The sequence below is a fragment of the Salarias fasciatus genome (genome assembly GCF_902148845.1).
Source record: "Salarias fasciatus chromosome 23 unlocalized genomic scaffold, fSalaFa1.1 super_scaffold_20, whole genome shotgun sequence".
Taxonomy (NCBI): Eukaryota; Metazoa; Chordata; class Actinopteri; order Blenniiformes; family Blenniidae; genus Salarias; species Salarias fasciatus.
The window spans coordinates 8,977,191-9,004,585 of NW_021941230.1; the positions used below are offsets into that span (position 1 = coordinate 8,977,191).

The 27,395-nt window shown below is 50.7% G+C and overlaps 3 protein-coding genes across 5 annotated transcripts in view; 1 reads left to right on the forward strand and 2 right to left on the reverse strand.

Annotated features, from left to right (window-relative positions):
* Positions 1 to 22,484, forward strand: stk24b (serine/threonine kinase 24b (STE20 homolog, yeast)). 3 transcript variants are annotated; one of them, XR_003930776.1, is made up of 13 exons: positions 1 to 687; positions 2,280 to 2,510; positions 2,608 to 2,664; positions 3,164 to 3,272; positions 3,489 to 3,646; positions 3,737 to 3,922; positions 4,007 to 4,155; positions 4,240 to 4,363; positions 4,469 to 4,537; positions 4,633 to 4,769; positions 4,854 to 5,317; positions 19,304 to 19,335; positions 22,469 to 22,484. XR_003930776.1 is itself a non-coding variant. In XM_030086213.1 (11 exons), exons 1-11 carry the CDS (start codon positions 646 to 648, stop codon positions 4,894 to 4,896), a joined length of 1,305 nt encoding a protein of 434 aa, XP_029942073.1. In that variant the 5' UTR covers positions 1 to 645; the 3' UTR covers positions 4,897 to 6,555. The 3 variants fall into 3 exon arrangements, 2 of the variants coding, with proteins under 2 accessions (XP_029942073.1, XP_029942074.1); XM_030086213.1 differs by lacking the exons at positions 19,304 to 19,335; positions 22,469 to 22,484 and having other exon boundaries at positions 4,854 to 6,555; XM_030086214.1 differs by lacking the exons at positions 4,854 to 5,317; positions 19,304 to 19,335; positions 22,469 to 22,484 and having other exon boundaries at positions 4,633 to 4,773.
* On the reverse strand, positions 8,350 to 13,460 carry LOC115383973 (solute carrier family 15 member 1-like). Its single transcript, XM_030086212.1, has 22 exons — positions 13,330 to 13,460; positions 13,169 to 13,253; positions 12,785 to 12,926; positions 12,558 to 12,677; positions 12,360 to 12,459; positions 11,983 to 12,073; positions 11,789 to 11,872; positions 11,509 to 11,591; positions 11,332 to 11,418; positions 11,151 to 11,240; positions 10,995 to 11,039; positions 10,881 to 10,913; positions 10,707 to 10,795; positions 10,527 to 10,608; positions 10,334 to 10,453; positions 10,108 to 10,248; positions 9,903 to 9,949; positions 9,445 to 9,552; positions 9,234 to 9,348; positions 9,018 to 9,155; positions 8,802 to 8,909; positions 8,350 to 8,717 (listed from the first exon to the last, which is right to left on the reverse strand). Exons 2-22 carry the CDS (start codon positions 13,173 to 13,175, stop codon positions 8,472 to 8,474), a joined length of 2,076 nt encoding a protein of 691 aa, XP_029942072.1. The 5' UTR covers positions 13,176 to 13,253; positions 13,330 to 13,460; the 3' UTR covers positions 8,350 to 8,471.
* The window catches only part of LOC115383976 (dedicator of cytokinesis protein 9-like), a 24,270-nt gene continuing 11,359 nt past the window's right edge, over positions 14,485 to 27,395 (reverse strand). Inside the window, 39 exon segments of the mRNA XM_030086217.1 lie at positions 14,485 to 15,036; positions 15,398 to 15,536; positions 15,709 to 15,809; positions 15,903 to 16,093; positions 16,184 to 16,394; positions 16,472 to 16,618; positions 16,748 to 16,753; positions 16,889 to 17,002; positions 17,099 to 17,221; positions 17,351 to 17,457; positions 18,146 to 18,203; positions 18,282 to 18,497; positions 18,631 to 18,744; positions 18,824 to 19,006; positions 19,134 to 19,271; positions 19,356 to 19,471; positions 20,189 to 20,256; positions 20,797 to 20,844; positions 21,268 to 21,334; positions 21,475 to 21,583; positions 22,182 to 22,312; positions 22,480 to 22,591; positions 22,710 to 22,817; positions 22,936 to 23,114; positions 23,190 to 23,301; positions 23,369 to 23,452; positions 23,545 to 23,691; positions 23,768 to 23,839; positions 24,490 to 24,615; positions 24,695 to 24,764; positions 25,411 to 25,526; positions 25,701 to 25,790; positions 25,871 to 25,957; positions 26,044 to 26,162; positions 26,254 to 26,365; positions 26,566 to 26,658; positions 26,793 to 26,858; positions 27,011 to 27,198; positions 27,287 to 27,366. Of these exon segments, the coding sequence (XP_029942077.1) occupies positions 14,935 to 15,036; positions 15,398 to 15,536; positions 15,709 to 15,809; positions 15,903 to 16,093; positions 16,184 to 16,394; positions 16,472 to 16,618; positions 16,748 to 16,753; positions 16,889 to 17,002; positions 17,099 to 17,221; positions 17,351 to 17,457; positions 18,146 to 18,203; positions 18,282 to 18,497; positions 18,631 to 18,744; positions 18,824 to 19,006; positions 19,134 to 19,271; positions 19,356 to 19,471; positions 20,189 to 20,256; positions 20,797 to 20,844; positions 21,268 to 21,334; positions 21,475 to 21,583; positions 22,182 to 22,312; positions 22,480 to 22,591; positions 22,710 to 22,817; positions 22,936 to 23,114; positions 23,190 to 23,301; positions 23,369 to 23,452; positions 23,545 to 23,691; positions 23,768 to 23,839; positions 24,490 to 24,615; positions 24,695 to 24,764; positions 25,411 to 25,526; positions 25,701 to 25,790; positions 25,871 to 25,957; positions 26,044 to 26,162; positions 26,254 to 26,365; positions 26,566 to 26,658; positions 26,793 to 26,858; positions 27,011 to 27,198; positions 27,287 to 27,366 (4,450 nt within the window). The 3' untranslated portion in view covers positions 14,485 to 14,934.

The window sequence follows — 27,395 nt, forward strand, 5'->3', positions numbered from 1 at the left end:
CCAGCCAGGCGTCACAGCAGCACCGACAAGATGGCCGAGAGTACGGGACGAAAGTGAGGGAGCAAACAAAAACAGTGGCGAGCGCAGCCCTGCGGTAAACACCCCACCGGAGGCGGGACTCGGCGGCGGCCCGGCGCGGGACTCGGCGGCCCGGCCCGGTGCGGGACGGTGCGGGGAGGCGCGGAGCCTCGAGCTGCTGCTAACGGAACCTTCGTCAGGTCGTCTGCGCTGGCTAAGCTAGCACGCTAGCCATGCTAGCTAGCTGAGTGGACGGACTTCCAGAAAGTGACAGCTCGGGACACCTACGTGTTAACAGTCGTTGCTCCTTAGTGACTTGTTATTATTATTTTTTTTTTGTGGGGGAGCTGCGGCTCGTTGCAGCAGTTGGACGCCCTGCGGGACATCCGGACTCCAAACAGCGGCTCGAGCTTAGCTAGCAGGCTAACATTGCGGATTTCTCGTGTGTTAGCATTAGCAGACGCCCGTTAGCTGGCTCAGCTGTTTTTCGGGAGGGGGTGGGTTCGGGACCGGACTGTCTACCCTCCGCGTGCACGTACCTGAGGCGGCTGTCGGCACACCTGGGCGGCCAGGTGCGAGGCGGACTGGTCTGTGCGGACACCCCCCGCCCCCCCCGGCTGCTTCGCCATGGCCCACTCTCCCGTCCAGGGGAACCTGCCGGGGATGCAGGTGAGACATGAGGAGACACACACACACACACTGTCTGAACAAAATGTACACTCTTTTGGTGAGCTCCTGCTGCGAGGCAGCCTCGATCACTCTGCGCCCTCCACATCTGCACATGCACACTGTGCATTAAACAGCCCCAAAGTGCAAAGCCAAACAAGAAAGACACGCAGGAAGAGTGGCATCAGCTCTTTAAACCCCCGCTGTGCTGTTAGCTATTGGCATGCCAGGATGCACTGATCTTCCATATTTCTTGCACACTGCAGCCTGCTATCTTTAGGACTGTCCCAACAGGGATAACTGATGGGGAGATAACTGTTCCTGATGTAAATTGCCTCACACTCCACATCATATTCAGCAGCAGCTGCAGACCCTGATGAGAAGTTATACTGCACAGTTTCCAGTCCAGACTGAATATTTACCAGTGTTTTGTCATCTGCAGCCTCACGACTGCTGCTTCATCTCCAAACGGACCCTCTGACACATTTCTTGGCTCTAAACGGAAGTTGTTTTTGTCAGCGTTTCCCACGTAACAGTCTCTGGAGAGTAAAGTCACTTTAGTGAGCTTCCTGCAGCTCTTTTTATTTCTCTTTCCACATTTAGCTACACATGTTTGCGTGCTGCCTCAGAGAAGCTGGGATGACAAAACACCTTTGATGTGAATGACAGCACGTCTCCCAAACACTGTTTTAATGCTTTTATTTTTTAACCAGGTGTGCTGCAACAAGAGCAGACCGCATCTTCATCAAGACTTTCATATCGCGTGCATCTGAACGACTTTTGTGATGTCTTTAAACCGATCGTGCAGATTTCCATGTGGTCTGATTTCCGCTGCATGTGGAGAACATCTGATCTAATGGTTATTATTCAGCTATTAAGCGTTAAATTTTGCTTTATGTAGCTTCCTAAGTTTGGTTCCGTGTCACATTTTACCATCGACATGGAAGAATCATTGGTGGCCTGTCATTGATAACAGAGTCTGCCTGGTGGCCCCATCTCATCTAAAAAACACCCCAAACACACATCAAGTCATTGGATTGAACAGTGTTGATCAATTTCTGCTTATTTTTCTTCAGAAAATGCAGATTGAGTGTAGCTGCAGTGATGGGCTGTGCTGAGAGTCAAAGTAGTTTTATTTCTTGCTGTTAAAGCTGAAAATGTTCCTTTTTCTCCTCTATTAGTGCACCGATCATTTTCAGAAAAAAAGTTTGTGATCAATAGAGAGAAGCTGGTTGACGCTGGAGCAGAATCCTGGAATCTGACTTTGATTTGGATGCTTTTTTAACCTGCATGTTATCCAATTGTTACACTCTTTCCCTTTCATTCTCCTGTGTCTCTCTTTCTGTGTACACAAACACAAGGTGTTGCAATGAGTGAATTAATGTATCCTGTAAGAATGGCACCCTGCTGGTGTTTCCTATTTACTCCCCAGCATTCAGTTCTTTTCAAACGCTCCTTTTTCCTTTTTGTTTCGGCTTTCTGTTTTGTTTTTGCTTTCCTTTTTTTTCCTTTTTTTTTTTTTTGTTTTGTTTTTTTTTTAATCCGCCTTCCCTCTCCTCCCCTGCTTTGTTCCCTCGCCCGGTCCAAACGCCCAGAACGCCAGAGTGGACCCGGAGGAGCTGTTCACCAAGTTGGAGCGCATCGGCAAGGGCTCTTTCGGCGAGGTGTTCAAAGGCATCGACAATCGCACGCAGAAAGTGGTGGCCATCAAGATCATCGACCTGGAGGAGGCGGAGGACGAGATTGAGGACATCCAGCAGGAGATCACGGTGCTGAGTCAGTGCGACAGCCCCTTTGTCACCAAGTACTACGGCTCCTACCTGAAGGTGGGTGAATCAATGTTCCTTCCACAGTCGAGAATTAAATGAGTCCAGACACTGAGGTGGTCCTCAGAAACTGCTTCTTCTGTCTCGCCCGCTCCAGGACACAAAACTATGGATCATCATGGAGTACCTAGGTGGAGGCTCGGCCTTAGATCTGGTGAGTGATACACTAACAAAGACTAAACTCTTAAAATTGCAGGATGCATTTGTGGAGATGCATGATATTTTCAGCCTGGAGCAGTGTTGTGGACTTTTTCTGTCCATTGGGGGAACTTCTATTTTTACTTTTTCCCCGTGCCGGTTTTCATTTTGAATGGGTGCAGACGTGAAGCTTTCAGACACAGTTTAGTTTCCACAGCAACAAGTTTCAAAAAATGTGTTAAAAAGGACTCCCACACACTCCTACTTCCTGAATCAAACAGTGGAGTTGGGAGCGTAGAGAGTGAACACAAAGCGAGGATGTCCTGCGTCAGTGAAGCTCCAGAAATCTCACGGCGGAATTTTACACCGTCAGATGAAATCCGAATGAAACGGACTCGGGAGCCACCTGGAGAAGCTCATATATATATTCCAACAGGATGATAAATGTGTCCCGGCCTTCCTGTGGAGTGATTAATGGCCGCAGCTTGCGCTCGCTGTTTGTTTTCCTCTCAAAGATGGAGCCCGGCGCTCTCGACGAAACCCAGATCGCCACCATCCTGAGAGAGATCCTGAAGGGTTTGGAGTATCTGCACTCCGAGAAGAAGATCCACAGGGACATTAAAGGTATCGGGCGGACTCCCACACTCCGAGATCACGTGGCGGGTTAATGGTATTGACATCCACTCGCCGTTTGATTCATTATGTAGTTTGTATTTCAGCCGGGCACGGGGGGGGGTGAACGCCTAAAAGGATTCTGACAGTCGCTCCCTCTTTATTAAATCGGCTGGAGACGCAGATAAATGACGGCTGCTTTGATTCCTCCCTCCGTTTCCCCCGCAGCTGCCAACGTGCTGCTGTCCGAGCAGGGAGAGGTGAAGCTGGCGGACTTCGGCGTGGCCGGCCAGCTCACCGACACCCAGATCAAACGCAACACCTTTGTGGGCACGCCGTTCTGGATGGCGCCCGAGGTCATCAAACAGTCGGCCTACGACTCCAAGGTGGGTTCAAAGCGGTACTGGGGCTGCCGCCGACGATCCGACGATCCGACTCCGCCTCTTTAATCTGGGTTCATCTCTGGCGCTGCGCAGGCCGATATCTGGTCTCTGGGCATCACGGCGATCGAGCTGGCGAAAGGCGAGCCGCCGCACTCGGAGCTCCACCCCATGAAGGTGTTATTCCTCATCCCAAAGAACAACCCGCCCACGCTTGAAGGCAACTACAGCAAGCCGCTGAAGGAGTTCGTGGAGGCCTGCCTCAACAAGGAGCCCAGTTTTGTGAGTGCCGGCCTCTGCCGAGTGTCCCCCCGCCGCTCCGATCGCCCGCTCACCCTCTCGCTCTCTCTCCCCGCCGCTCCGCAGCGGCCCACCGCCAAAGAGCTGCTCAAGCATAAACTCATCGTCCGACACGCCAAGAAGACGTCCTACCTGACGGAGCTGGTGGACAAGTACAAGCGGTGGAAGGCGGAGCAGTCCAGGACCACCGAGTCCAGCTCCGACGAGTCCGACTCGTAAGTCCAAGAGAGGCCCCGCCTCCTTTATTCTCACCCCGAGCTCAACGAGTGTGTCCAAATCCTCTGTGTTGTTACAATTAGGGAGCAGGACGGCCAGGCGTCGGGCGGGAACGACTTCGGCAGCGACGACTGGATCTTCACCATCCGGGAGAAAGATCCCAAGAAGCTGCAGAACGGGGAGGGGCAGTCGGGGGCTTCAGACCAGGTCCGATCACTCGAGTCGGCGGCTTTTTTTTTTTTTTTTTTTTTTTTTAAAGCAAATCCGACCAAAACTCTGAAAGCTCTCGCTTCCTCCTGCGTTGTGTTTCAGACAAAAGACATTCCAAAGAGGCCTTATTCACAGAGCCTGGCCACAGTCATCTCTCCTGCACTCGCTGAGGTAACACACACACACACACACACCGCGGCTACACCGTCTTCTTCACATTGTTTTCCCCAGTCTGACTGTGTTTCTCGCGCCTTCTCCTCCGGCAGCTGAAGGCGCGACAGGAGCAGGTGAACGGGAACCCCATGGTCCTGGACGAGCTGCGGGAGGCCATCCTGCTGGCCGAGGAGGCGTACCCCGGCATCTCCGACTCGCTGGTGGCTCACATGGTGCACAGGCTGCAGAGGTAAGGCCTCGCGTCTCCCCCCGGCGCGACGAGCGGCGGCGCGGAGGAGCGGAGGCAGATCACGGCTGTCTGTGCCTCTTGCAGCTTCTCCACGGGCCGGACGTCGTCCTCCTCCTCCTTCCCGTAGAGCTGTGCTCCGCTCCGTGGCCCCGGCCCCGGCTCCCCCCAGGCCCTCGCCCCGCCGACGCCTGGGCAGACGGCGGCGAGTCGGACGTCTTTCAATACCAGCTGACTGCATTTTTAGACTCCCGTGTGGAGGAGGGGAGGAGGGGAGGGGGGGGCTGCTATCGCTCGCCTGTACAAATGACTGAACTCCACCGAGGAGGAACTCTGCAGAGCTCCAGTGAGGAGGAAGAGGGCGAGGCAGCGGACTGGCTCATCAGACTGCGGACTTGCCTCGCTCCTCCAAAATCGCCCCCTGAATCCACAACAAGACTCCAGTCCCCCCCCCACCCCTCACCCTTCACTGCAGGCTGCATATCCCCACAACCTCTGACAGCATGCTTGATGAACCTGCAGGGACGCCGCGTCTGTGTGTGTATGTGTGTGTGTGTGAGTGGAAGACTCCCCGTTTAGGCAAACTGCAGCATTCTTAATGAAACCTCAGGTAAAGTGCTTTAAGTGGACTTTGTCCTTGGAGGCAGTGGGGGGGGGGGGGGGGGTCGTCGCCATGCTGTACATGAGAGCAGGAGAGAATCACTGTGTACAAAATGGTCACGCGCATTTTGTAGATACCGACGGGAGTTTGGAGTTCGAGGGACGGACGGAAACAGAAGATGCCTTCTTCTCCACGTGCACACGCTGCGGTTCTTCTTCTTCTCCTCCTCCTCCTTCTCGGTTTTTGCTTCGACACTCGTCAGTGTTTTCCGGCGGACGCCACCCCCCCCCCCCGGCGCCGAACCTCTCATTTCAATCACCTGCTGAACGGTGCGACTAACCCATAACTAAAGCTCTGTAGGGGCTTGACCTTTTCTTCTCGTAGTGCGTCAGGTCGTGTAGGATGAAGTTTAGGGAGGGGTCAGGCGGCGGATCGTGTTCTCCACCGCCGCCGCCGCCGTCCTCAGTAGAACGTGGAAACAAGGGGAGGGGGAGGGGGGGAACGGCAATCACATGGCGAGACGTGGCCAAACAGGACGAATCACCACCACCTGCTCTAGAAGTGCCATGTCCTCTTTTACGCTCTCACCACATATTTGTAGTATGATTTGCACCTTTTTTTTTTTGTTATTTAGTTTTTTCTAATTTTCAGATCCTTTTTTTTTTTTTTTTTTGCACTTTGAAAGTGTCAAGTATTTAAAGAAGCCCGTACGAGGAGGAAAAAAACAAAAAAACAACAACCACCAACAACAACAACAAACCGTTACAAGTCGCTAATAGCCATGTTTTACTATATATGTTTACTTAAGAGTTCCAGAATTTACTACTGTGCTAATGCAGCAATAATGTTGAGGAGTTGCATCAAGACGCACTTATCAACACAGGGAATGGAGAGAAATTAAGAAATATCTGATATTTTTATAACTGCAAAGAGTTACATATGGAAAATATGGAATGCTTTATGGATATGGCAAAAAAAAAAAGAAGAAAAAAATATCTATACCTTACAGAAAAAAAAAACATGCTATGGAAATAACTACAAGATGTGTACATTTGGTCTTCTTTATCATAGCTGACAGTTTATAGTACTGTATATAATCTTTGCTTGTGTCATTTGAGAATTCCCGAGTTCAATGTAAGCTCCTTGTAAGCTTTCAAAGTGACATGAGAAATAAAGATCTAATGCTAACTGACTACTGTGTGTGTGTGTGTGTGTGTGTGTGTGTGTGTGAACTGGAAATCATCAGGAAGACACACATTCTCAACACGCTCTAAATGCACTGCATTATATTTCAAAGGGGTTTACAGTTTTAGGAAGTTAATGTGACTTTCATTAACTGAAGAGAAAAATCCAAACAAAGCACTGAATTCATGCAGGAAATGAGTAAGCTTTTGATTTTTTCATCCATAGAAACACTGAAATATTGATTTATTGCTTAAGATGCATTGTCACAATAAACGTCTTTCATAGGTTACAAATAACATTTATGGATCTGGGCTAAATTAATACTGCAATAATGTTTAAAGTAAGAAGTTACTCATTTTGTGACGGGAATCAGGTGGAGATAATTCGATAAAACTTTAAAAATTAATTTTTGCTTGTACAATGGTTTATCCTGCCACTGATATTCTGTCATCATACATTAATTTGTGGTTTATTGCCATTTTAATCAGTTCATACATTTAACTGCTAGTATATTTAAATATTGACATGTTTATCTATGATAAATTTATCAATGTTTATCTTTTTTAATATGCAGTTAATCATACAGCTGTTTTAATTATATAAGTTATATTGTTGTCATAGATTGTACATAAAAAAAAGTCCATTAAATTCCTGCAATGGCTCCTCATAATGCTTCTCTCGTTAAAATTAATGCACTTTTAACCCATTTCAACAGGGAAAAAAAGTGTTTTTGTGTGCTTACTGAGCTTTCCGAGAGTTCCAAGAGTAGCAATATCTCACCAAGTTCGAAGTTTTTTTCATCTCCCTCCGTTCTATCCTGTCCACGGGCTTCACACGATTTATTAGCTAAAATATTTCAATAAATTTTCTCACCGCTCACCTCGGAAAACTTCCTCACGCTCCCCCTGAAGTCGGGTTGTTCAGTGAAGTCCGCACCTGGCCCCTTGATTGGATGACGTCACATGGTGTGTTCACAGGCGCTCGGAATTCCTATCATTATTTTGATATTCACAATTTAAAACAGCAGTTTGTACTTTGCAACACTGGGGGAGATGGCAAGTCTCTCCAGGATTTTCACATCCGAATCCAACTGAGTGTTTTTGGGAGAACATAAATAATAAAGCAGTGAGATACTGAGGGAATAGATACTGTTATGCAGGAGTCACACCACTGTGTGTCGGTTCTTTATTGCAATTCTTGGCCATACAGTGGAAACATTTGTTGAAGATTCCCTCCTGGAAAAGTTGGATCGTCACGCGTACATACAAAATACATTACAATACAAGACTGTGCATGGAAATAAATAGAAACACTGGTAATCATTGCACTACAAAAAGATTAGATTGTTTCTGAGATCATACAAACAAAATAAAACACTAATGATGATACACAAAGGGTTGAATGATTGAATAGGTGAGTAACTTCTAAAAACAATATGATCAAGAAGTTTTTCTAACACTGCTTCACTACGGAAACCAAAAGTTGGCTCCGTCCGTCTCAGATCTGCAACCTGGATGAGCAAAAGAGATACTCTTGTCTTTTTCAAAACACGTTGAACCTTTAAAAAGAAAATGGCACAGTTGACACTTCAGCTGTTGTTTTATTTCTTGTAGACATCTTTGAAGGATTTAACTGGTTCAGTTGTGGCTGTTTTCACTGTTTCAGACATTTTGATTCTTTCTGCCTTTACATTTTGTCAGGGTCTCAGCCATTTTTCCAATCTATTTGAATCATTTTTGCTGTTTTACCTTTTAAAGTCATTTTTGGAAGTGAAGGAATTTTAGTTCCTCTCAGCCTTTTAGGCAAAATAGAAGCTTAAACAAGGAGCCGCTCCAGAGGGGCTAACGCCTGCTCGAACCACTGCGCGTGCAGCCGGATGCACTGAATTTCAACGCAAAATAACAACAACTGTACAAGCTTTACATCTTAGTTTCGGCGGCTCTGTCTCCTTCCCGGCTGGAGTCCGAGTCCTTTCTCTGCTTCCCGTGAGGATCGTGGACTTTGTTCTTGTCGAAACTCCCCTTCCTCTTCAGCTCGTCGGAGTCGGGGTGCGCAAACTGGGCCTCGATCTTCATCGGGTCAATGTAGGTGTAGAAGTAGGCCATGACGGAGAAGATGACGCACACCACCACCAGCAGGGAGGCGAACAGGATGTACTCGGCCCACTGAGGCAAACCGACACAGAGGAGAGCCGTTGGAGCTGTGGACACGCCCACTTTCCACCCAAAAAATTTCCACCATTCCCTCACCTGTTCCTCCAGCGTGGCGGCCTCGGCCACGATCAGCACGATGATGTTGCCGAAGGCGACGGTGAGCAGCCAACCAGCCTGCAGCACCGACTTCATGTTGCTGGGCGCCTGGACGACACACACACACACACACACACACACACACACACAGAAATGTTTAAAGGTGCTTTTCACGATAAATCACAAAAGCCTTGTGGGAATTGCTTTGCTCTGGACCTGTGAGTAGGCGAACTCCAGGCCGGTGACGGAGAAGACCACCTCCCCTGCGGTCATGAGGAAGTACTGCGGGATCTGCAGCGCCATGTGGACGGAGTTGGGACTGATGTCCATGATGGGGCGGATGCTCGCTGCACACTGAGGCACACAAGACGGGTTAGAATCGAGGAGGACGGCGCTGTTAAGATATCAGCTCGGTGAGGACCGTGAGGTTACATTTTCTCCAAAGGCGAAGGTGGGCGGGATGACGTTGGTGTAGGAGCTGCCGAAGCCCAGGCTTTGAGTGAAAACGCACTCGTTTCCGGACGCATCCATGATCTTAAACTGAGGTCTGGGGGTAGAAACGAAAGAGGGGCGGTCAGCGCTGAAGGCGCCCTCTGCTGCTGGCTTCACACCGATGCTGGGGGGTGGGGGGGGTCAGACTTACTCTCCTTGACCTACGCTAACGTAGACAGACATGTTGTTGGCGACGATGTCCCCGAAGCTGGACTCCCCCACCGTCACATTCAGCTTTGACGTCCAGCCATTCAGGAACCTGGGAGAAGAAGAATGCGGGGAGTCAGCTTCTGATCATGTGCAGAGAGGCAGGAGGCAGTAAAAACCTCTCAAGAGTTCAACTCGGGCGTGTTCTGCTTGGCGATTATCTCTTTTTTGATTAGAGCTGCTTATCGGGGAACTTTATGAGCCGTCCTGACGCCTGTTAGCGCTGCGGAAAACTCACTCCTTCCTCGAGGAATTATGACTGATAGCCAAAGATCTGATCACACCAGTGCGCGTGAGAAGGGTGAAGGGAGGTTAAAGTCAGTCCGATGTCGTGTTTTCCTGCTGGTTTGTGTTTTTAAAGGAGATTAAAGTCTCCTTCTATCTTTATAAGGGAACACTCACCTGATGGAATTCGCCCCTTTCTCAGGCTTTGCTGTGATGTCTGAGAACTAAACACAGAAAAACGCAAGATTATCTCACACGTTTCGCTCCGAAAGCTGATAAGAGATTCAGCATCACGTGAAGTTTGTTTTCAAACTGGAAAAAAAAAACAGGCTCGACATTTAAATTATGCTGACAAAAGCAGGGTGCTGCAGCCTCGTCTCACCCTCTGAGGCCGCGGGTTTCCGCCGTCCTTCCGGAAGATGATGGTGTTCCTGCTGGCGTCGGGTAAATCCTGGAGGTAAGGAGCGCCGCCGCCCACAGACAGGTTGAAGGGTTCGGCGAAGGTCAGGTAGTCGGCGGAGGCCTGTGGGAGCAGACTGGGGTTCACCGCCTTTTTCAAACCCGCGAGCGCAGACCTGAGCGTGTGTGTCTGTGTGTGTTTCACGCACGTCGAAGGGTTTCAGCTCGTACACGTGGCCGCCGGCGTTGACGCTGATCGCCTCTCCCTCGATCATGTTGATGAACTTCACCTGGGCCTCGGCGCCGGAGGGGAACTTCGGCAGCGTTTCCTGCAGGAGGAGGATTCATGTTAGGAGATTCATGAAAAAAATGTTAAAAAGAAATCCACACGGCCCCACTTACATCGATCTGCAGCTGGATCAGGCCGGCGCAGACGAACGCCAGGGCGGCGAGGAACATGCCCACGGTCATCCTCTTCAGTGCACTGCAGGGAAAAACGGCGTCACCGGACTGGACTGATCCGATCCGACAGAAACACGATGAACACGGAATGCGGTGAATCCGACGGATTCCAGAACTCACGTGAAGTTTAAGTTGCACTTGGCGATCAGAGGGTAGATGAGACTGTCCATGATGGGCACCAGAACCAGGATCAGGATGGGGTTGATGGTCTGGAGAGGAGACAGATCAGTCACTGTGACGGTGCGGATGACGGATCGCGCCGGCGGCAGAGTGCGATCAGCGCCGGAGTCTCACCTGCATCTGATCGGGCTGGATTGTCAGAAGCCCCTGAAGAAGGAAAAACAGACCTGCTTTAAAGAGAAATGCTTGAATTTGCGAGGCGTGACAGTGACGGCATTGATCGCTTACAAAGTCTCCGTTCATGGTCGTGGCCTGGAGGGTCCATCTGGAGCCCTGGATTCGGGGGAGGGGGGGGTATCAGTTATTTACTAATTCACTGATCACTTGTTATTTTCTGTTTCAGGGACTTCTAACAGAGGTGTGGTGACCCCCTGCCGGTCCTACCTGCTGGTCGAACAGAGCCCAGAACATGGGCAGAGGGATGTAGAGGAACAGCACCTTCAGCACCATCTTCACCTGAGCAATCAGGAGTTTCTAAACAACACAAACATGAGCGGTAATTAACATCCCTGGATGTCTTTTTTGTTTTTTTGGTTAGTTTTTAATGGCTGTATGAACTACCCACATCGTATTTCTCCTCAGCCCAGTCCATCCAGTGCTCCCTCTTGGGGTAGGCGGAGCTGCGATGCCTGAAGCGGTTCTTGATGGCAAACTGTAAAAAAACAGGCAAAGACCAGCGTGAGAATAAAAGCTCACACGGAAGCTTTTCTGCAGCGAAAATCTCCTCCGGAGACCTCCTTACCCCGACGCATCTGCAGAACTTCACCATGATGTTGCCCTGAGGGGCGGTTTTAGTGTACATCCCACTTCCGACGATGAAGACGACTGCAGACACGGCAGAGATTCACCAGTATTAAACGACACCGCAGCAGAGCAGCAAATATTCTGTCCTCAAATTGTTTCTTATCTTTGAAAAGCACATTTTGAGAGCATAAATAAAAGTGAAACACAGGTGACCAAAGCTTATCCACCACTGCCCTGAATGTGCTCGATTTGGGAGATGCTTGAAATGACATTCTTACTCAGAGCGACCACCATGAGAGCGGCGGGGACCCCAAAGGCCAGCGGGTAACACTCCCTCTGTTTGTGGATGCCACACTCCTGAGCTGGACACACACACACACACACACACACACACACATAAAAGAGTTGATTCAGCTGCTCAGGTGTGTGTTCTGTGATGTGACTGTGTTTTTTTGGGGGTGTTGGGGTCTACCTCTGAGCACAGGGGTGATGATGGTGGACAGCAGGCTGCCGGCGTTGATGGACAGGTAGAAGATGGAGAAGAAGGTTCCCCTCTGCTTCTCCTGTCAGACAAATCAAGACACGCAAATCGAAGCGATTAGCTGTAGAGTCACCTTTGCCCCCCCCCCTCCTCCGGCCTTGACGGAGGCAAGCTGTGGTTCTAAGTTAATGAACAGCCAAGCGAAGATGAAACCCTGATAGAAGAAGTGCTGAGCAGATGCAGGTGATAGCGGCGCTTCCACCGCTGCGTTCTGTACATCGTGTACCGAGGAGAAAGGTCACTGTCTTCCTATTTTCCTCGCTTCAGTGTGTGTGTGTGTGTGTGTGTTCGGTGAATGATCATCTAACCTGATGGTCCTGAAACTGGTCTCCACCAAAAGCAGCCACGCAGGGTTTGATGCCTCCCGTTCCCAAAGCGATGAGCAGCAAACCCACCATGGACAGAGATCTGGCGACGACAACACACACACAGAGTGTGGGTCAGCACGTGTGTGTGTGTGTGTGTGTGTGTGTGTTTCTGTTGAGTCTGGCGTGTGTTCCACTCACATGTGGAAGGTCATGTTGTCCGGCGTGCCGTCCCTGTCCGTGTCCGTGATGTCGTGGATGGCGCTCACCGCCAGGATCACCTGTCCCGCCGCGTAGACGATGGACAGGTAGATGATGGTCCTGCGCAGACGGGAGGCTCAGACAGGCGGCCGGGACTCTTCCCGCTCGCTCACAACGTTTTCGAAACGGCCCAGTCGGGAAATTCCCCAAACAGACTCGGAACTCACTTGAACTTGCCGAGCCACGAGTCGGCCACGATGGCTCCCAGGATGGGCGTCAGGTAGCAGAGGGCGGCGAAGGTGTGGTAGATGGTGGTGGCGAAGTCGTCGTCCCATCCCAGGAAGTACTTGAAGTACAGAACCAGCACGGCTGCAGACACAGAAGAATACTGTTCATGTTACAAAGACACCACAATCGTAAAATAAAGTTAAAAAGAACTATTGTTGCATTCAGAAAGTGCGAGTTGAATTCTTGTTTTTCCACTTGATTCACTTTTTCCCCGTAAAAACTGCCAGTTTTTATATACTGATCTGCTAAATCCCACCATCTGGGTACCTTGACAGTGAAGTAGACGTGCACAAATCGAGTGAAGCAGACAGATAAAGGCTCACCTCGCATGCCATAGTAAGAGAAACGCTCGCAGAACTCATTGACCACAATGAAGAAGATGCTTATGGGGTAACCAAAGATGGAGGCCTGTCAGCGGAGGAAGAACACCGTCAAGATTTGGCCGGACGCACTTTTTTTTTCACAAAAAAAGAAAGGTACTCACGGATTTCTTCTTGGGTTTCTCAAATTCTCCTTTTTCTGCAGAAATAAGTCACACCGTTCATGAAAAAAAAGCCCGAGAGTCTAAAATGTGGCGTTCATTCTCGGCCTGCTCTCTCACCTGCCATCGCTGCCGTGCGTCCCGAGCTCTAACAGATGGGATGTTTCCAGAGATACGCAGACAGAAAGCAGCGATTCCACCTGGGATGCACAGTAAGAGCGAGCGGAGGCCCGGCAGACCCTTAAATAACCTCCCGCCATCGCCACTGAACGAAACGGCCCCCTGAGGCGGGACTGCGGAGCCGGCGGGCGAATGGGCATCATTCCAACACCTCAGCATGTCCTCCTCGCTCTTATCACACACACACGCGCATGTATGTGTGTTTGTGTGTGTGTGTGTGTGTGTGTGTGTGTGTTTTATGGTACATGGTAGTCAGGGGCAATCAGAGGGTTTGCCAAGGAGGCAATAAACAGTTTAAGCAGCCGATAACACCATCCCCGCTTTTGTTTTTGAGCAAAGGTTTTAATACTCATCATTATGTAATTTAATGATAACGACGAGCGTACAAACTATTAAATTAATAAACTTAAAAAATAAACAGCAAAGACTTTTTGCTGGTTAATCGATTCCCGTCTGTTGAGGCCGAGACAATCACTAAAACACGCTTTCCGTTTTAAAAACTTGTCACACTTGATTCTTTTGTTAAAAAAAAAACACTGAATATGAACCGCGGCGTCCGTAATAACGCAACATAAACGATATTTTGTTCACTTACCGAGAAGAAACCACTCTCGATAAACTCTCTGCTTCGTTGTCCTTTTCTGTAACACACAACCTGACTCACACATTTCCTCACATGATGAAATCTCAGACCGGATTTGTGACACAGCTTTTAAGCTTTTAAAGGGAGTTTTTTTTTTTTTTTTTTTTTTTTTTTTTAAGCATTGCAAAAAAAAAAAAAAACAGAAAAAAAAAGCAAAGAAAATCACACCAGTCATCATCTTTAACGCAATGAAACTAAGGAAATGGGATTATCACAGGTTTATTTGTCAGTCACTAAAATTGGACCTCACAGATAATAAAATGCTGACAGAAAGAGAAACAAAGGGGGAGATTACAAACCGTCCCGCCCTCGTCTTGCATTGCACAGTCTTCTTATTAGTGTCTTTGGCAAGAAGGGTGGAGGAGGAGGAGGAGGAGGAGGAGGAGGGGGGTATCTGTGCAGTAGGTAGCCTTAATAGAAAAAAAAAATTGCACACTTTCTTGTTTTTTCTTTTTGGTTTTTCTTACAGAAAATAGGTTCAAACATTACGCTTCGCTTGGCTTCAGACAGATTTTATACACGTCCGTTGGCCTGGGATAGAGGGGAGAGAGAGCGAAGAACACGTCTGCTGTAGCTGAGCCGCGGGAGGGGAGTACAAAAGAGGAGCGTAAAAAATACTGCATGGGAGTGTGTGTGTGTGTGTGTGTGTGCCAGGCTACAGCAGCAGCGTTCCTGTTTTAAAAGAGGGGCCGGACCGAGAAATCCGACCGCAGTCCTGCCAGAGGGGGGGGGGGGGGTCTCCATAGGAAACAAAGGCGGAGCAGGGGGGAGTCGGCCGGCGGGCGTCAGAGGACGCTCCCGGAGCCGCCCGGCGTGCCGCTGATGGCGTGGAAGATGCCCACGGAGTCCGACAGGGCGCTCCTGGAGCCGTCCTCCACGGGGTGGATCTGCGGGGGAATTAATAAATGTCTGCAATAAAGCTACATTTCAGTGAAGCACAGTGTTAAACAAGGAAGTAAAAAAAAAAAAAAAAAAATGCTGCATTACCATCCGATCTGCTCGGGCCAGCAGAAAGAGAGCGGAGATAAGAGGCACGGTTAGCAAATCATGAGCGTGAGTTAAAGAGCCGCGAGAACCACGTTGCATAACAACAATCATAAAAGTCGGGGGAAAAAAAACCAGAAAAAAAAAACGGGGGCCCACCACCCGTGTGAAAGTGCACGTGAGGAAAGTCTGGGACACTTTTTTTTTTTTTTGAGTAAAATAAGTCGAAAGTAATCAGATTCGCACATTTGCGCTCGCCTGTACCTGCTCGTGCATGATGCTGGACAGCTCCCTGGTCAGGTCCCTGTAGTTGGCCTTCATCTCGTCGTGGTACTCCTGCTGGTCCTCCTTGATCAGCCGCTCGTTCACCCCCAGGCCCTGACCGCAGGCGTCCACAAACTGCCTGCGGGAAAGGAGGAGGTGGCACGGGCGCGATTCAGGCGACGCGCAGCAAAAGCAGGCAATCTGCGCTGATAAGAGCAGCTCTGCTATTCCGCCTTCACACACGCGTGCAAGAAGCACTTTTCCCCCCCCGTTCATCCACCAAATAAACACAGTGAGTCCCTGATGTTTACCTGAAGACCTCTTTGAGCTGCTTGACTTTGTTGTCGGGGTATTTTTTGGCACTGCTGTCGTCCAGGAAGGCTCGGGCGTAAGCGAGAGGACCGGCGTTCACCTGGAAGACCCAGAAGGCTTCAGTGCTTTTTTTTTTTTTTGCTTGTTTCAACTCTTCCATCACGGCGTTTTCAGAGGTGAAGCGGGGTCAAACCTGCACGCTGATGCTGCCCTGCAGCTTGAGCTGCAGCCGGATCATGTCCACCTCGGCGGCGGAGCAGAGCAGGCGCAGCTCGGCCACCTTGGCGCTCATCTGGTCGATGGCCACCTCGATGGGGCTCAGGTCGCTCTGGTGCTGGTACATGACGGCGATCCGCTTCTTCACGTAGGGGAAGCAGTGCGTGGCTGCGGGACAGAGACGGCAGGTGACTCGTCGCGGTCGGGCTCGTCTGAAACGGGCGCCGGCTCCCGTCGGGGCTTGAGCGGACGGCCTACTGGTGAGGATGGTGCGCCGCTTGCACTGCTCCTCCACGCCGCCCTGCTTCTTGCCCGACACGGTGAACGGCGTCTCGAACACGAAGCGCCGGATGTTGTGGCTCTTCTCGAAGTCGGTCTTGCGCTCCTCCAGCTCCTTGTCGTCCAGGTGGGGCGTCACGTGGGTCACCTGGATGTAGGCGTACTTGGAGTCCAGGTCCTTGGGGTTGACCTGCGGGCAGAACGAGCATCGTGAGAAGCCACGTCATCGCACAGACGAACGGTCTTTCCACTCGTCCGCGGCCCCACCTTGCCAGAGTCCTGGATGATCTTGACGTTCTCCTGGCCAAACTTGTCGGAGTACAGCTTGAGGAGCCTCTGGGAGATCTCGGAGAGCGGCGTGAACTTGGGCTCCTTGTAAATGTACTCCTTCCCGTCCTCGTCCTCGAAGAAACCCTGCAGCCCCGAAGAGGAATCAAACTCAGAACACAGCGCTCCGCAGAAGCACAATTAATCCATCGGCGGTTCTGAGAAATGTACGGATGCGCGGAGAAAAAAAACTTGACATTATCTCGCCGGACTTACCGCAGCCTGACAGCGGGAGGCAGAGAGGGAGAAAACCTCAGTTAATTCAAGACATTACACCTGCAAAGGCCGCACGTGCGTGTGTGTGTGTGTGAGAGTGTGTGTGTTTCTGCGCTGCGCGAAGCAACAAGACGTCAGCACCTGTCCGAAGAAAGCCACTCTGAAGTACGTTCCCAGCAGCCTCTTGCCCGAGTGCATGACCTCCATCACTTTGGTGTAGGCGCGGTGCAGCGTCTCGTACAGGCGCGTCAGCTTCTGCCTCGCAGCAAAGACACTCACGCTTATTTATTATATTTTTTAAAAAATGATTTTTTTTCGCCCCCCCTCCCCCCCCGGTCTCGCGGACGGCACCTCGAAGTCTCTGCGCTGCTCGTAGATGGGGATGATCAGCCTGTAGACGTCGGCGATGAGTTCGTAGCGCTCCGCCTTCCACAGGCCTTCTCCGCACTCCTCCAGCAGCTCCATCAGCACCTCCTAGACACACACACACACAAACACACACACACACACACACACACACACACACACACACGCATGTTGCTGTTTTATCTTAGGTGACAGCTTCCAGGGCTCTGCTGAAAGTCTGAAGAAAAATAAAGGAACCTCGTTGAAGTGGACGTCCTGCATCCCCACGTCCTCCATCATGGCCGCCTCCTCGTCGATGTTCGGGGTGACGACGCGGAAAGCCGAGCAGCCCTGCCGGAACATTCCTGAAACCCCAGACAGAGGAGGGAATGCTCCCAACAGCCCACGCGCAAAACCTTGGATTTGACTTGAAAGTGACAAACTGCGTGTTATTTATATATATTCTATACAACATTACTTCGTTTTAGCATTAACATTAATTCACCTGTCAGATCTATAAATGACTGTAAACCTGTAATATAATTCAATATTATATTATAATATAAAAATAATAATAATAATGATGATAATAAATCAATAAATAGCTGACCTGGATTTTCGACCTACAAATTTTTCAGCATGAGTCAAACTCTGACCCTGCAATCAGCTGTTTATCGGTCACTTTATACAACATCATTATATTGCAGTGTGGACTGCTGTGTTGGAGCGTTTTCAACGACAGCGAGCGGCGACTTTGGACCGGAGCTCAGCTGGCAGGCCAAGCTGGGCGACGTGGACGACGCAAATTCTTTTGCTTTTTTCATCTTTACGCTATCAATTTTATTTATTCGCAGTGTCCCATTAAACATTTGAACCTGTTTCATAACAGTGGCGTTATCTCTCGGATGAACTCCCAGGATGCACCGCGTCTATTTTACTGCGTCTATTGATCAATAGGTGTGGGAACTTTTACCGCGGACTCATTTTATTGCTCCACTAATCGCATCGCGTGTGTTTTTTGCAAGGAGCGTCGCTTCTCTATCGTCGCCTCACCTTTCCTCCAAAGGTACTCCGACACCAGAGCGGCGACGTGCACGTAACACATGGCGGCCTGCGGGCGGAGAAGAAGACATCCGTCAGAGGGGGGTTGGGTGTAGGGGGGTCTGAGCCGAGCTGGACGGTCCGGCACCTCCGACAGGTCTCCGTTCTTGTGGTGGATGCGGGCCATGCTGTCCAGCCAGGTCTTGCGCAGCTCGGGGGTGCTGGTGTAGGACTTGGCCAGGCTGTACTGGAGGTCCACCAGCATCTCCGGGTCGTTCTCGTGCTCCTTCATCTGCTCCGTGGCCATCAGCACCGTCCTGATCCGCTTGGTCAGGTCCTTCACGTCGGAGGGGAACGCCGTGTGCTGCGGTACAGTTGAAAATATGCGGCGAAGAACTGAAGGATCTGGGAAAAATCTAATCTTGTGTGCTTTATTCTAATCTGCATCTACATTTTCTTGGATTTTCAGCCGTGACGGAGTGTGTTTCTGTCCTCACCTTGATGCTCTTGTCGCTGTTGGCACAGTTGTTGATGATGGAGAGCGACTGCTGGAAGCGGGTCCCCCCGATGCCGATGACGTCCGCGATCAGCTGGCTGACGGCGATGACCACCTGGGCGAGAGCGGAGGAGGAGGAGGAGTCAGATCGGCCCGCAAGACAGAAGAAACGGGCCTGCGGATCCGCAACGCGCCTGCAGGTGCGTTCGCACGAAGGACTTGCGGCCGGTGTAGTCGAAGTTGCTCTTCATGAGGAAGTAGAGGAGGTGGGCGGCGTCGCTGCGGATGGAGCTCAGCTTGGAGTTGCAGCACTTGAGGATCTCGTAGCACAGAGAGGCGCACATGTCGGCCCGGCCGTCGAAGAACGTGCACGGGAACTGTGTTTTTTATACACCGTCGCAAACACAGAAAAGCGAAAAAAAATTGCACAAAATTGCAAAAATACAATGCAAAGCATTCCATCATATATTTGGAAGAGAGAGCAGTGCTGAGGGGATGTTTCACCTTGTAGATGAAGGTCCTGAGGGAAGTGAAGACCTGTTTGAGGGCAGCCTCAGACTGGTGGATCTGCAGGAAGCACAGGTGCACCTGGAAAACCTTCTTCATGAGCGGGTTGTGTCCCAGGTCGGAGTTCAGCTGCGTCTGAAAGCAGACGATCGATCAGGCCTCTGCAGGCGTGTGTGTGTGTGTGTGTGTGTGTGTGTGTGTATCAGGGCCCGTTCATACCTTGAATCCCATGATGAAGATGCTGAGCGTGTCCAGCACGGTCAGGCAGACCTCCGTGGACACGTTGGCCTCCAGCAGGCACTGGCTGATCACGTCCGCCTCCGTGTGGGAGTACACTGCGCCGGGCGGACCAGACGCCGTCAGAGGAATCTCACAAGTCAAATACGCAAAACCACTTTGATCGCTTCTCTGATTTTCAGATCTTCGGCCATTCTGTCAGACTTGTGTCATTGCTGTTGCTACTATCCACCAGTAGGGGGCAGGCAAGCCACTTCATTAAATCGGATAAAAAATGTCATATTTGAGTGTGAATAAGAAAAAAGAAAATTAAGGACATGTTATTAACTGTAAACATAAACAAATACAAAGAAAAGTAATTCACAACTGTGAAAAAAATAAAAAAATCCATAAACAAAATGCAAATAAGAAAAGAAAGAACAAAAACAAGACAAACAAAACAGGAAAAAACGTCACATGAAATAAAGAAAACTAAACTAAATGAGTGAATGAATCAAAGAATGAAACGGTGCACATTTCACATTAGCTGTGAAGTCAGTGGAAAGGGGTAGGAACAAAGCAAACGAATAAATAACTTTCTGTGGAGTTTAAATTTAAAAGATGTGAACTATTATGTCAGAGAAAAGATGAGGAAACAAACAGTAAACTAAAATTTCATAATTTTCCGAACGCTGTTACGTCGCTAATAAACATCAAACAAGAAATTAGTAAACAAAAAGTATATATTAACATAAAATGAATACAATAAAAACTAAGGATATGCCTAAACCTTCCCATTTCGTTCATGTGCAGTCGTAGCGGGCGCCGGCTCTTACTGTTGTTGAAGGTGTGTGCGTTCTCCAGACTCCCCAGCTGCTGCAGGCGGGCGTGCAGGATCCCCGCCCTGTTTCGAGACACGGGCAGAGTCAGAGACTTCCTGTCTGCCGCCACAGGCCCCGCCCCCTCCTGGCTCCTGTTGGCGAGACAGCGGAAAGATGTTACTGATGGGTAAACCGAGAGGAAGAGACACAAATTAAATACATAAGCTCTCTGTTCCCGGTGAAGAGCTTGTGTATTTATAAGAAAGGAGCAGCAGACAAATCCGAAAGACGCGCGACTCGTGGGAGTTTAACTCAATTTACACACCGACAGAGACAAACCATAGCAGCGTGCATTGAATTAGGCAAAGAGCATGAGACAGTGATGTCTTACCCACGCGGGAGGGGCCCGAGGCCGCAGCGTTAAGCACAAAAAAAAATAACTTGGCGGCAGCGTTCACAAACGAGAGAACAAATCAAGAGGAAAAAAAAAAAAAAAAAAAAAAAAAGGTTAAAAGAGTCAGAGAGGAAGCAGATCTGCAGGTTTCCGAGTGGAAGCCAGTCACGTTAAAACACAGGTCAGTTCAGGAATCGGTTAGTGGAGCGCAGAGGGAGGCCGGCTCTACCTGGCGATGAATCTCTTCCCCATGTATCTGAACTGATGGAGGCAGAGCCTGCAGGAGGGAGAGAGAGAGAGAGAGAGAGAGAGAGAGAGCACGTAAAACACACAGCAGAGAGACGTCTCAGCAAAAATAAATCGAATGAAAACAAAGCGCAGTAGGCAGTGATCACAATTATACAAATCTAGCATTGTGACAGAAGGCACACTATATACTTTCGATTATGTAAATGATTTCTACTTTTTTTCTACTTTTACGTCTGTTGTTTGCCCGTACTTTCTTGCTCGACTCCTCCTGAGAGGCCACAGTCTATGCTCATTTGTCTGCTCCTCGCTTTGCTGCTATTTTCTGCTCTCTTCTGTTCAGGCAGATGGTCGGCCGCCCGTTAGCCCGGCTCCAGAGGGGCTTCATTGGACTCCGCTCTTTTGAGTTTCTGAGCTCTTCGGCCGAAGCGTAACGTGAGGCCGTTTTACTCACTCGATTAATGTGAAGAAGTCCGTGAGCTCGGACGGCGCCGCCTTGTTCCAGTAGGCAAACAGAGCCTCTGGAGGGAGACAGAAGCAGGACGCAGCTGTGGTCAGACGCCCAGGCGTGCCGGAGCGGCGGGGGCAAGCGGGGGGGGGGGGGGGGGGGGGGGGGGGGGGGGGGGGGGGGGGGGGGGGCAAGCGGGGGGGGGCGTCCTACCTTCAGACATGCTCTTCAGGATGTGCAGGAAGCACATGAGCAGGTTTCTGATCTCGTCGCGGTCCAGCTTGTCGCAGCGCAGCACCGTGTTCCCCGCCGCACACTGATTCTGAAGGGAAGGGATGGAAAAAGCGGAGTTTAGAAAAAAAAACGATCAAACACAGATCAGTCCGATCACTCAGAAACGAGCTGGAGGTAGAAGCACGCGCACTCCCTCCGGTGGGACACTCTAAAGGTTGAAACGGTGTCGTCCAGACGTCTGGACAGAGCTCGGAACCAGAGCAGCAGGCGGAGGAGGAACAGACGCTCAAACAACACTGAGTACTTGTAAAAAGGTACGTTTTCCCTGCCCGCCGCCGCCGCCGCCGCTCCGTCGGCCACACTGTCGCCGTCCTGCGGCACGGTGAGCACCGAGAAGTCCACCGTCGCCCGCTTGGCCGCCCGGCCAGTGGCGGCGGGCTCCTCGGGGACCAGGGGGAGAGGCGGCACGTTGACCGAGTGCCTTCTGGCAAACCTCTCCTTCTGGCAGGAGCTTACAGGGCAGGGGGCGGGGCTTTGGGAGCTCTGGAGAGAGGAGGACGTCCAACAACCACGAAGGTGCTTCTGTCATTAGGAGGCTCGGCGCACAAGACGTGGAAGGGTGTGGACGACGTTACTCATTTTAGTGAACATTTAACGGACGCTGCGCGCGAGCCGCTCCGCTATACCTTTTCCAGGGAGTTGGTTTTGTCGAGGCTCTTGTCCGGCAGGCTGTTTCCGGAGTCGGTGGAGATCAGAGACCCTCTGGAGTCGGCGTGGTTGACCGAGCTGACGTTGGGAGTGGAGCTGTGAGGCGAGGCTGCGGGGACAACAGAGCAGCTCACAAAAAAAAAACAGTCGAATCTCCAGAGATCCTAATCAGCGGGCTAATTAACGGGACGATTCGAACGTCTCTCGCGAATCTGAAGCGCAGTTTTAATCTTTAATGAGGTAATCCGAGAGAGAACCCGAGGAGAAAAGACTCACCTGTTCCGGAGATGACTCCGAACACGTCCTTGTGGAGAGCGTTCTCGATGCAGCTCCCGGGTTTCTGAGGCGTCACCATGGAGGCGGGTGCCAGAGAGTCCTCCCTCAAGTTCTGGGGGACAAACAGGAACATCCTCAATACGAAAAAAAACAAAAAAAAACAAAACAAAACACAGGACGACACCGTCTGAGCGCAGTTCGCCGTTTCCACCACGAGGCGGCAGGCTTACGCCGTGGCTGCTGAGGGGAGCGGGCTCTTTGGTGTCCAGTCTGTACACGTTCTCCTGAAGCAGGCCGAACAGAGGGAGGTAGAGGGTGGCCAGGCGGGCCTGCTGGCTCTGGAGGGGCACATTTTTCGATACAGACACGAACATATGCATGAGGAGGAGGAGACGGCGTTGGTGCCGTTCCATTAATAAAAACACAGAGCGCGTTCAGAGAGCTGCGGAGTCTTACTTTGGCGGCGTAGCGGTCGTCGAACGTGTGCTTGATCATCAGGCCCTTCAGCACCTGGATGGCGATCAGACGGATCTCCCTGTACTCCTGCAGGGCTCCGCCCACCTCCCTCAGGAGCAGGCCCACCAGGAAGTGGTTTCGGCAGAAGTCGTCGGTCAGAGAGTAATCCAGCTGCAGGTCTGCGGCAGATCGAGCGTTCAAGTTCGCGTTCGCGGGATTCGCAGGGTACGAACTGGACGATGCGCGACGCCAACCTTGGAACCTCTGTATTCTGCCTTTTCCGAAGGGCATGGGCAGGTTGAGGGGGACGTAGTGCTCGTGGTTGCAGACAACTCGCAGGAACTCGAACTTGAACTCGTACAAAGTCTGCAACAAAAACAAGAAACTTCCTGTTAGCTTCAGAATAGCGTTTCAACAGAAGAAATCTCGTCACCTTTGGGTCTCCGGGAATGAAACAGTTCATGTAGTTGTTGATCTGCTTGAACACGAAGCCTCTGTCCATGAAGGTGAAGCAGCGCTGTGGGGGAAAAAAAAAAAAAAAACAGCGAAGGAACGTATTACTTTGCGATATTTCCACGCCGGGTCACAAGTTAACGTCCCGGGACCGACCTTGACGAACACAGCCAGGCTGTGGTTGGCGTTGCGAGCGGCGTCCAGGTTGTCTTTGTACTTCTGCGTGATGTGCGGCATCAGCATGTTGACCAGGGTCTCCACGGCGTGGTAGAAGGAGGCGCAGAACCGCTGGTTCCGGGAGAGCTGCGCACAGACGGCGGGGAAGTAAAGACAAGGCTGAAGAAGAGACGGATTCGGCGGAGGGGGAGGCAGAGCCTACCTTCACCTTCCCGGTCTCCATCAGGTAATGAGCCATGGACTTCACCAGCGCCTCGAAGAAGTACCACGAGTGCTGCGACACAAACACAGTCACCGCACACAAAACCAACAAAAACATTCCTCCTGAGGTCGCTACAGCAGGGAGAAAATCACCACAAAGACGAGAAGACATATAAACGACCACAAAAGCACACAACTACAGCAAAGGAAACAAAAAGCTATACCACAAACACACAAAAAAAGTAACACAGAGATGCAGAAAAATGCTAAAAGACAATCAAAATGATCACAAAGACACGAAAAGATCACAGAAAGACACAAAACTACTGTAAAAACACTCAAAACTACCACAAAGGCACATTAAAGTCCCACAAAGACACACAAAATGACCACAAAGAGATCACAACAAAGACACAAAATGACTATAAAAACACATAAAGCTCACAAAAAAACACAAATCTACCACAAAGGCATAAAATAGTGCCAGAAAGACAGAGACAACCACAAAAGCACACAAAACAATGACAAAAATCACATCTATTATAAAAAAAAAACATACAAAAGTATGAAATAAGACAGAAAACTAACAAAGAGACAACATAAAACTGACAGAACAAGATAAATGCAAATTCACAAAAACGACGAAAAGACAAAAATTAACCACAAAACAAGACAATAATTCTAAATTCTATGGATTTAGAGTCACAGCCCGGCGCGCGGTACCTTCAGCAGCTTGTTGCTGGTCAGGAAGTCGGTGGAGGGTTTCAAGATGGCCGTCATGGCTTTGGCCAGCTCCTCGTGGACCGTCTTCACCGCCGCGGACGAGTACGTCTCGGGCTTCAGCACAAACTGCGCGGAGACAACAGAGGGCGGTCTGTCAGTCCTCCTCCGCCTGGCCGGCGAGGACGGGCGCCACGGCGGACCGCACCTTGACGTACGACCTCAGGTAATGTTCGAGTCCCTCCTCGTGGCACTGCGCCACCACGTGGACCATCACCCTGCGGAGGAGGAGCAGAGTCAGACGGATTCGTCCTCATTCACACGCTGCCCGCAGAGCTTCAAAGACTCATCTCGCACACGGCTTGAGCTATAAAACACACACCCACACACGCGCACACACACACACACACACACACACAGCTGCAGGTGAAGGACTGGGGCCATTAAACAGACTTTCAAATGAGAGCGAGAAATGAATTAAAAAGAGAAGCTGCTATTCACATTTTATTCATAGGAAGTCTGTGGAAATCTTTCGACTGCTGGAAACCGGGAGCTTCGTATGTGTGTGTGTGTGTGTGCGCGTGTGTGTGTTACTGCCTCCGTGGGATTAAACATTTGCATGCTCCACTCCCACCAAAATCCCTGAAATATTCAAGATTACTAGTAGGTGAAAGTCGAGGCCAGAGCGAGGCATTTACTTATTATGACTGATGTTAGATAAAGGGGGGGGCAAACAGGTGGCCTGCGGCCCAAAACCGGCCCGCCGGTAGCTCCATTCTAGGACAAGGAATGAGAATGTAACGGAAAGCAATCGTCCTCAAAAATTAAGAAATCAACTCACTTTCAGGCTTTGCTGAAAATATATTCAAATAAATACAGACTTTTATAGAACGCGCTTATTTAAAGTTCGCGTGTGTGTCTGACCTGGTCACATTGACGGCCACGTCCTCGTGCGTGGCTCTGGTCAGGACGCAGAACAGCTGGTTGAGGACGGTGGGGAGGAAGTTGACCATCACGTGACCTTCCATGGCGTGGAGGCTCTGGGGACGGAGCGAGGGAGGTGAAAACGCGGCGCGTGAGTGAATTCTCGTGTTCCTCGGCGTGCCAGGATTGAAAAAGGTCGTCGTATCTGACGGGGCATGTAGGACGGGGCGTGTGTGTCCCCGTCCCCCCCCCCCCCGGGGCGTCGGGAGATAAACACGGCTTTTGCGTACCTTCAGGTATTTCACCAGCTCGCCCTCTGACGCCTGAGCCGACACCTCCATGCTCTGGCAGTGGTGGAAGAAGTTGTGCAAGTGCTGATCCTAAAACGGACGTGTGGATAAGACGCTGAGGCCGAGGCACGCCGCCGCGGCGCGAAGGACTGGCTGCGGCGTGCGCCTACCTGAGTGTAAACCGTCGAAACAAGGTGAGTGGAGACTTTGAAGAGGGGCTTCCCTCCGTCGACCCATTTGACCTCCGGTCCCGAGTGCTGCGGGGACATGAATCAGTCTCCTCCAAAAAAAAAAACAAAAAAAAAACACATTTGCAGCCATTGATACGTGGTTCATAACATACCTTGCCGACGCCGTCCTGCGAGCTGAGGTAGCCGGCGGGCAGGTTGGCGGCCACGGCGAGCTGCTGCTCGCTCATGATGACTCTGCCGTCTCTGAGCAGAGGCAGCCAGGCCGAACCCACTGAGGACGCACGACAAGCGCACAGCGGTTTATTTATTTTTTTTCTCTGCGGTTTGCAGGACACATAAAACAAAACGGCTCGGAGCCCCACCTGGAGCCTCCACCAGGTCCTTCTTCTTGCTGTTGCTGTCGCAGCTGACGTGGTAGAAGGTGAAAAGCAGGTGGTGCTTCTCGTGCAGCTGCGTCGGCAGCTCCAGCTTTATCTGGGGGCGAGGAGAGGCGATAACAAACTGAGAATACCTTTGCTCCAAAAAAAAAAGAGAAAAGCTGCAGAGGATTTCCACTGGGAATTCGCTGGAAAGTTTAAATCTGTCACTCGCTGCATGACTGAGCCGGCTCTGCAGTCGTTAATGAAATCGGCGGCCACGGCCATTACTTTAATTAAACTCCGGGTGAAAAATACCTCGTCGTAGAACTCGGGGTTCTGCTGGTGGTGCAGCACGGCCGCGTACGCCTGCTTGGTGAACAGAGGCCCTCCCGGACGCCCGTAGATGCACTGCAGCACAATCAAAACATTAAGATTAAACCAATAATTAATCATAACAGGGGGGGTGGGGGAAGGTGATTTTCTCATTTAATGCAGGAGGAAAACATCCAAACGTCGGTGTTTCCTGCGGCGTGGTAACGCACCTTCAGCGGCTGAGCCTCGTCTTCGTCGGAGTCCTTGAACTCGATGCAGACGGCGATGTTCCTCGCCTGAGCAGAGCAGACGAGAGGTTTTTTTTTTTTTTTTAAAAGAAGCACAAGTAGGTTATAATGGAAACGCGAGAGCTCGTTTTATATGGAGCTGAAACTGGAAAAAAATCGAGGTTGAATCAGTCACTTGGATTCACATCAGCTCAATTTACCTTCGCGAAAGACTTCTGCCCGTCGTACTTGAGGTGTCGGGGGTACACGTACAGGTGGTTTTTGTAAATGGTGAACGGCTGGGAGCACTTGGCGATGCAGGGCACGAACTCCTCCACCTCCAGCAGGGCGCCGCCCGGCCCGTTCCCCTCGAAGCCCCGCACCGGGATGTAGGAGGGGGTGACGCAATCTGCACAGCAGGAAGAGCGCGCTCTTTTAACCCCGTGGTTAAAAATAGCCGTTTGGGAGTCTTGTTTGTAAATATTCGCAGGATTTACTGGTTACATCCGGAGCCACGCTGTCGATAGTAACGTCCAAGTTCCCCAGCAGCACGGGGAGTTTGGCCATTTTCTCCGGCCTGTTGGTGGGGGGGGGGGACACACAAAA

What these genes read in the sequence shown, in the direction of transcription:
- LOC115383973 (XM_030086212.1), bottom strand. An exon ending in GGGCTGAGGAGAAATACGAT is followed by an intron (nt 11,241 to 11,331) that starts GTGGGTAGTTCA and finishes TGTGTTGTTTAG; the next exon opens with AAACTCCTGATTGCTCAGGT. An exon ending in CGACCATGAACGGAGACTTT is followed by an intron (nt 10,914 to 10,994) that starts GTAAGCGATCAA and finishes TTCCTTCTTCAG; the next exon opens with GGGCTTCTGACAATCCAGCC.
- stk24b (XM_030086213.1), top strand. Translation starts at nt 646, where the DNA reads ATGGCCCACTCTCCCGTCCAGGGGAACCTGCCGGGGATGCAG. An exon ending in ACTACGGCTCCTACCTGAAG is followed by an intron (nt 2,511 to 2,607) that starts GTGGGTGAATCA and finishes CGCCCGCTCCAG; the next exon opens with GACACAAAACTATGGATCAT. An exon ending in ATGGTGCACAGGCTGCAGAG is followed by an intron (nt 4,770 to 4,853) that starts GTAAGGCCTCGC and finishes TGCCTCTTGCAG; the next exon opens with CTTCTCCACGGGCCGGACGT.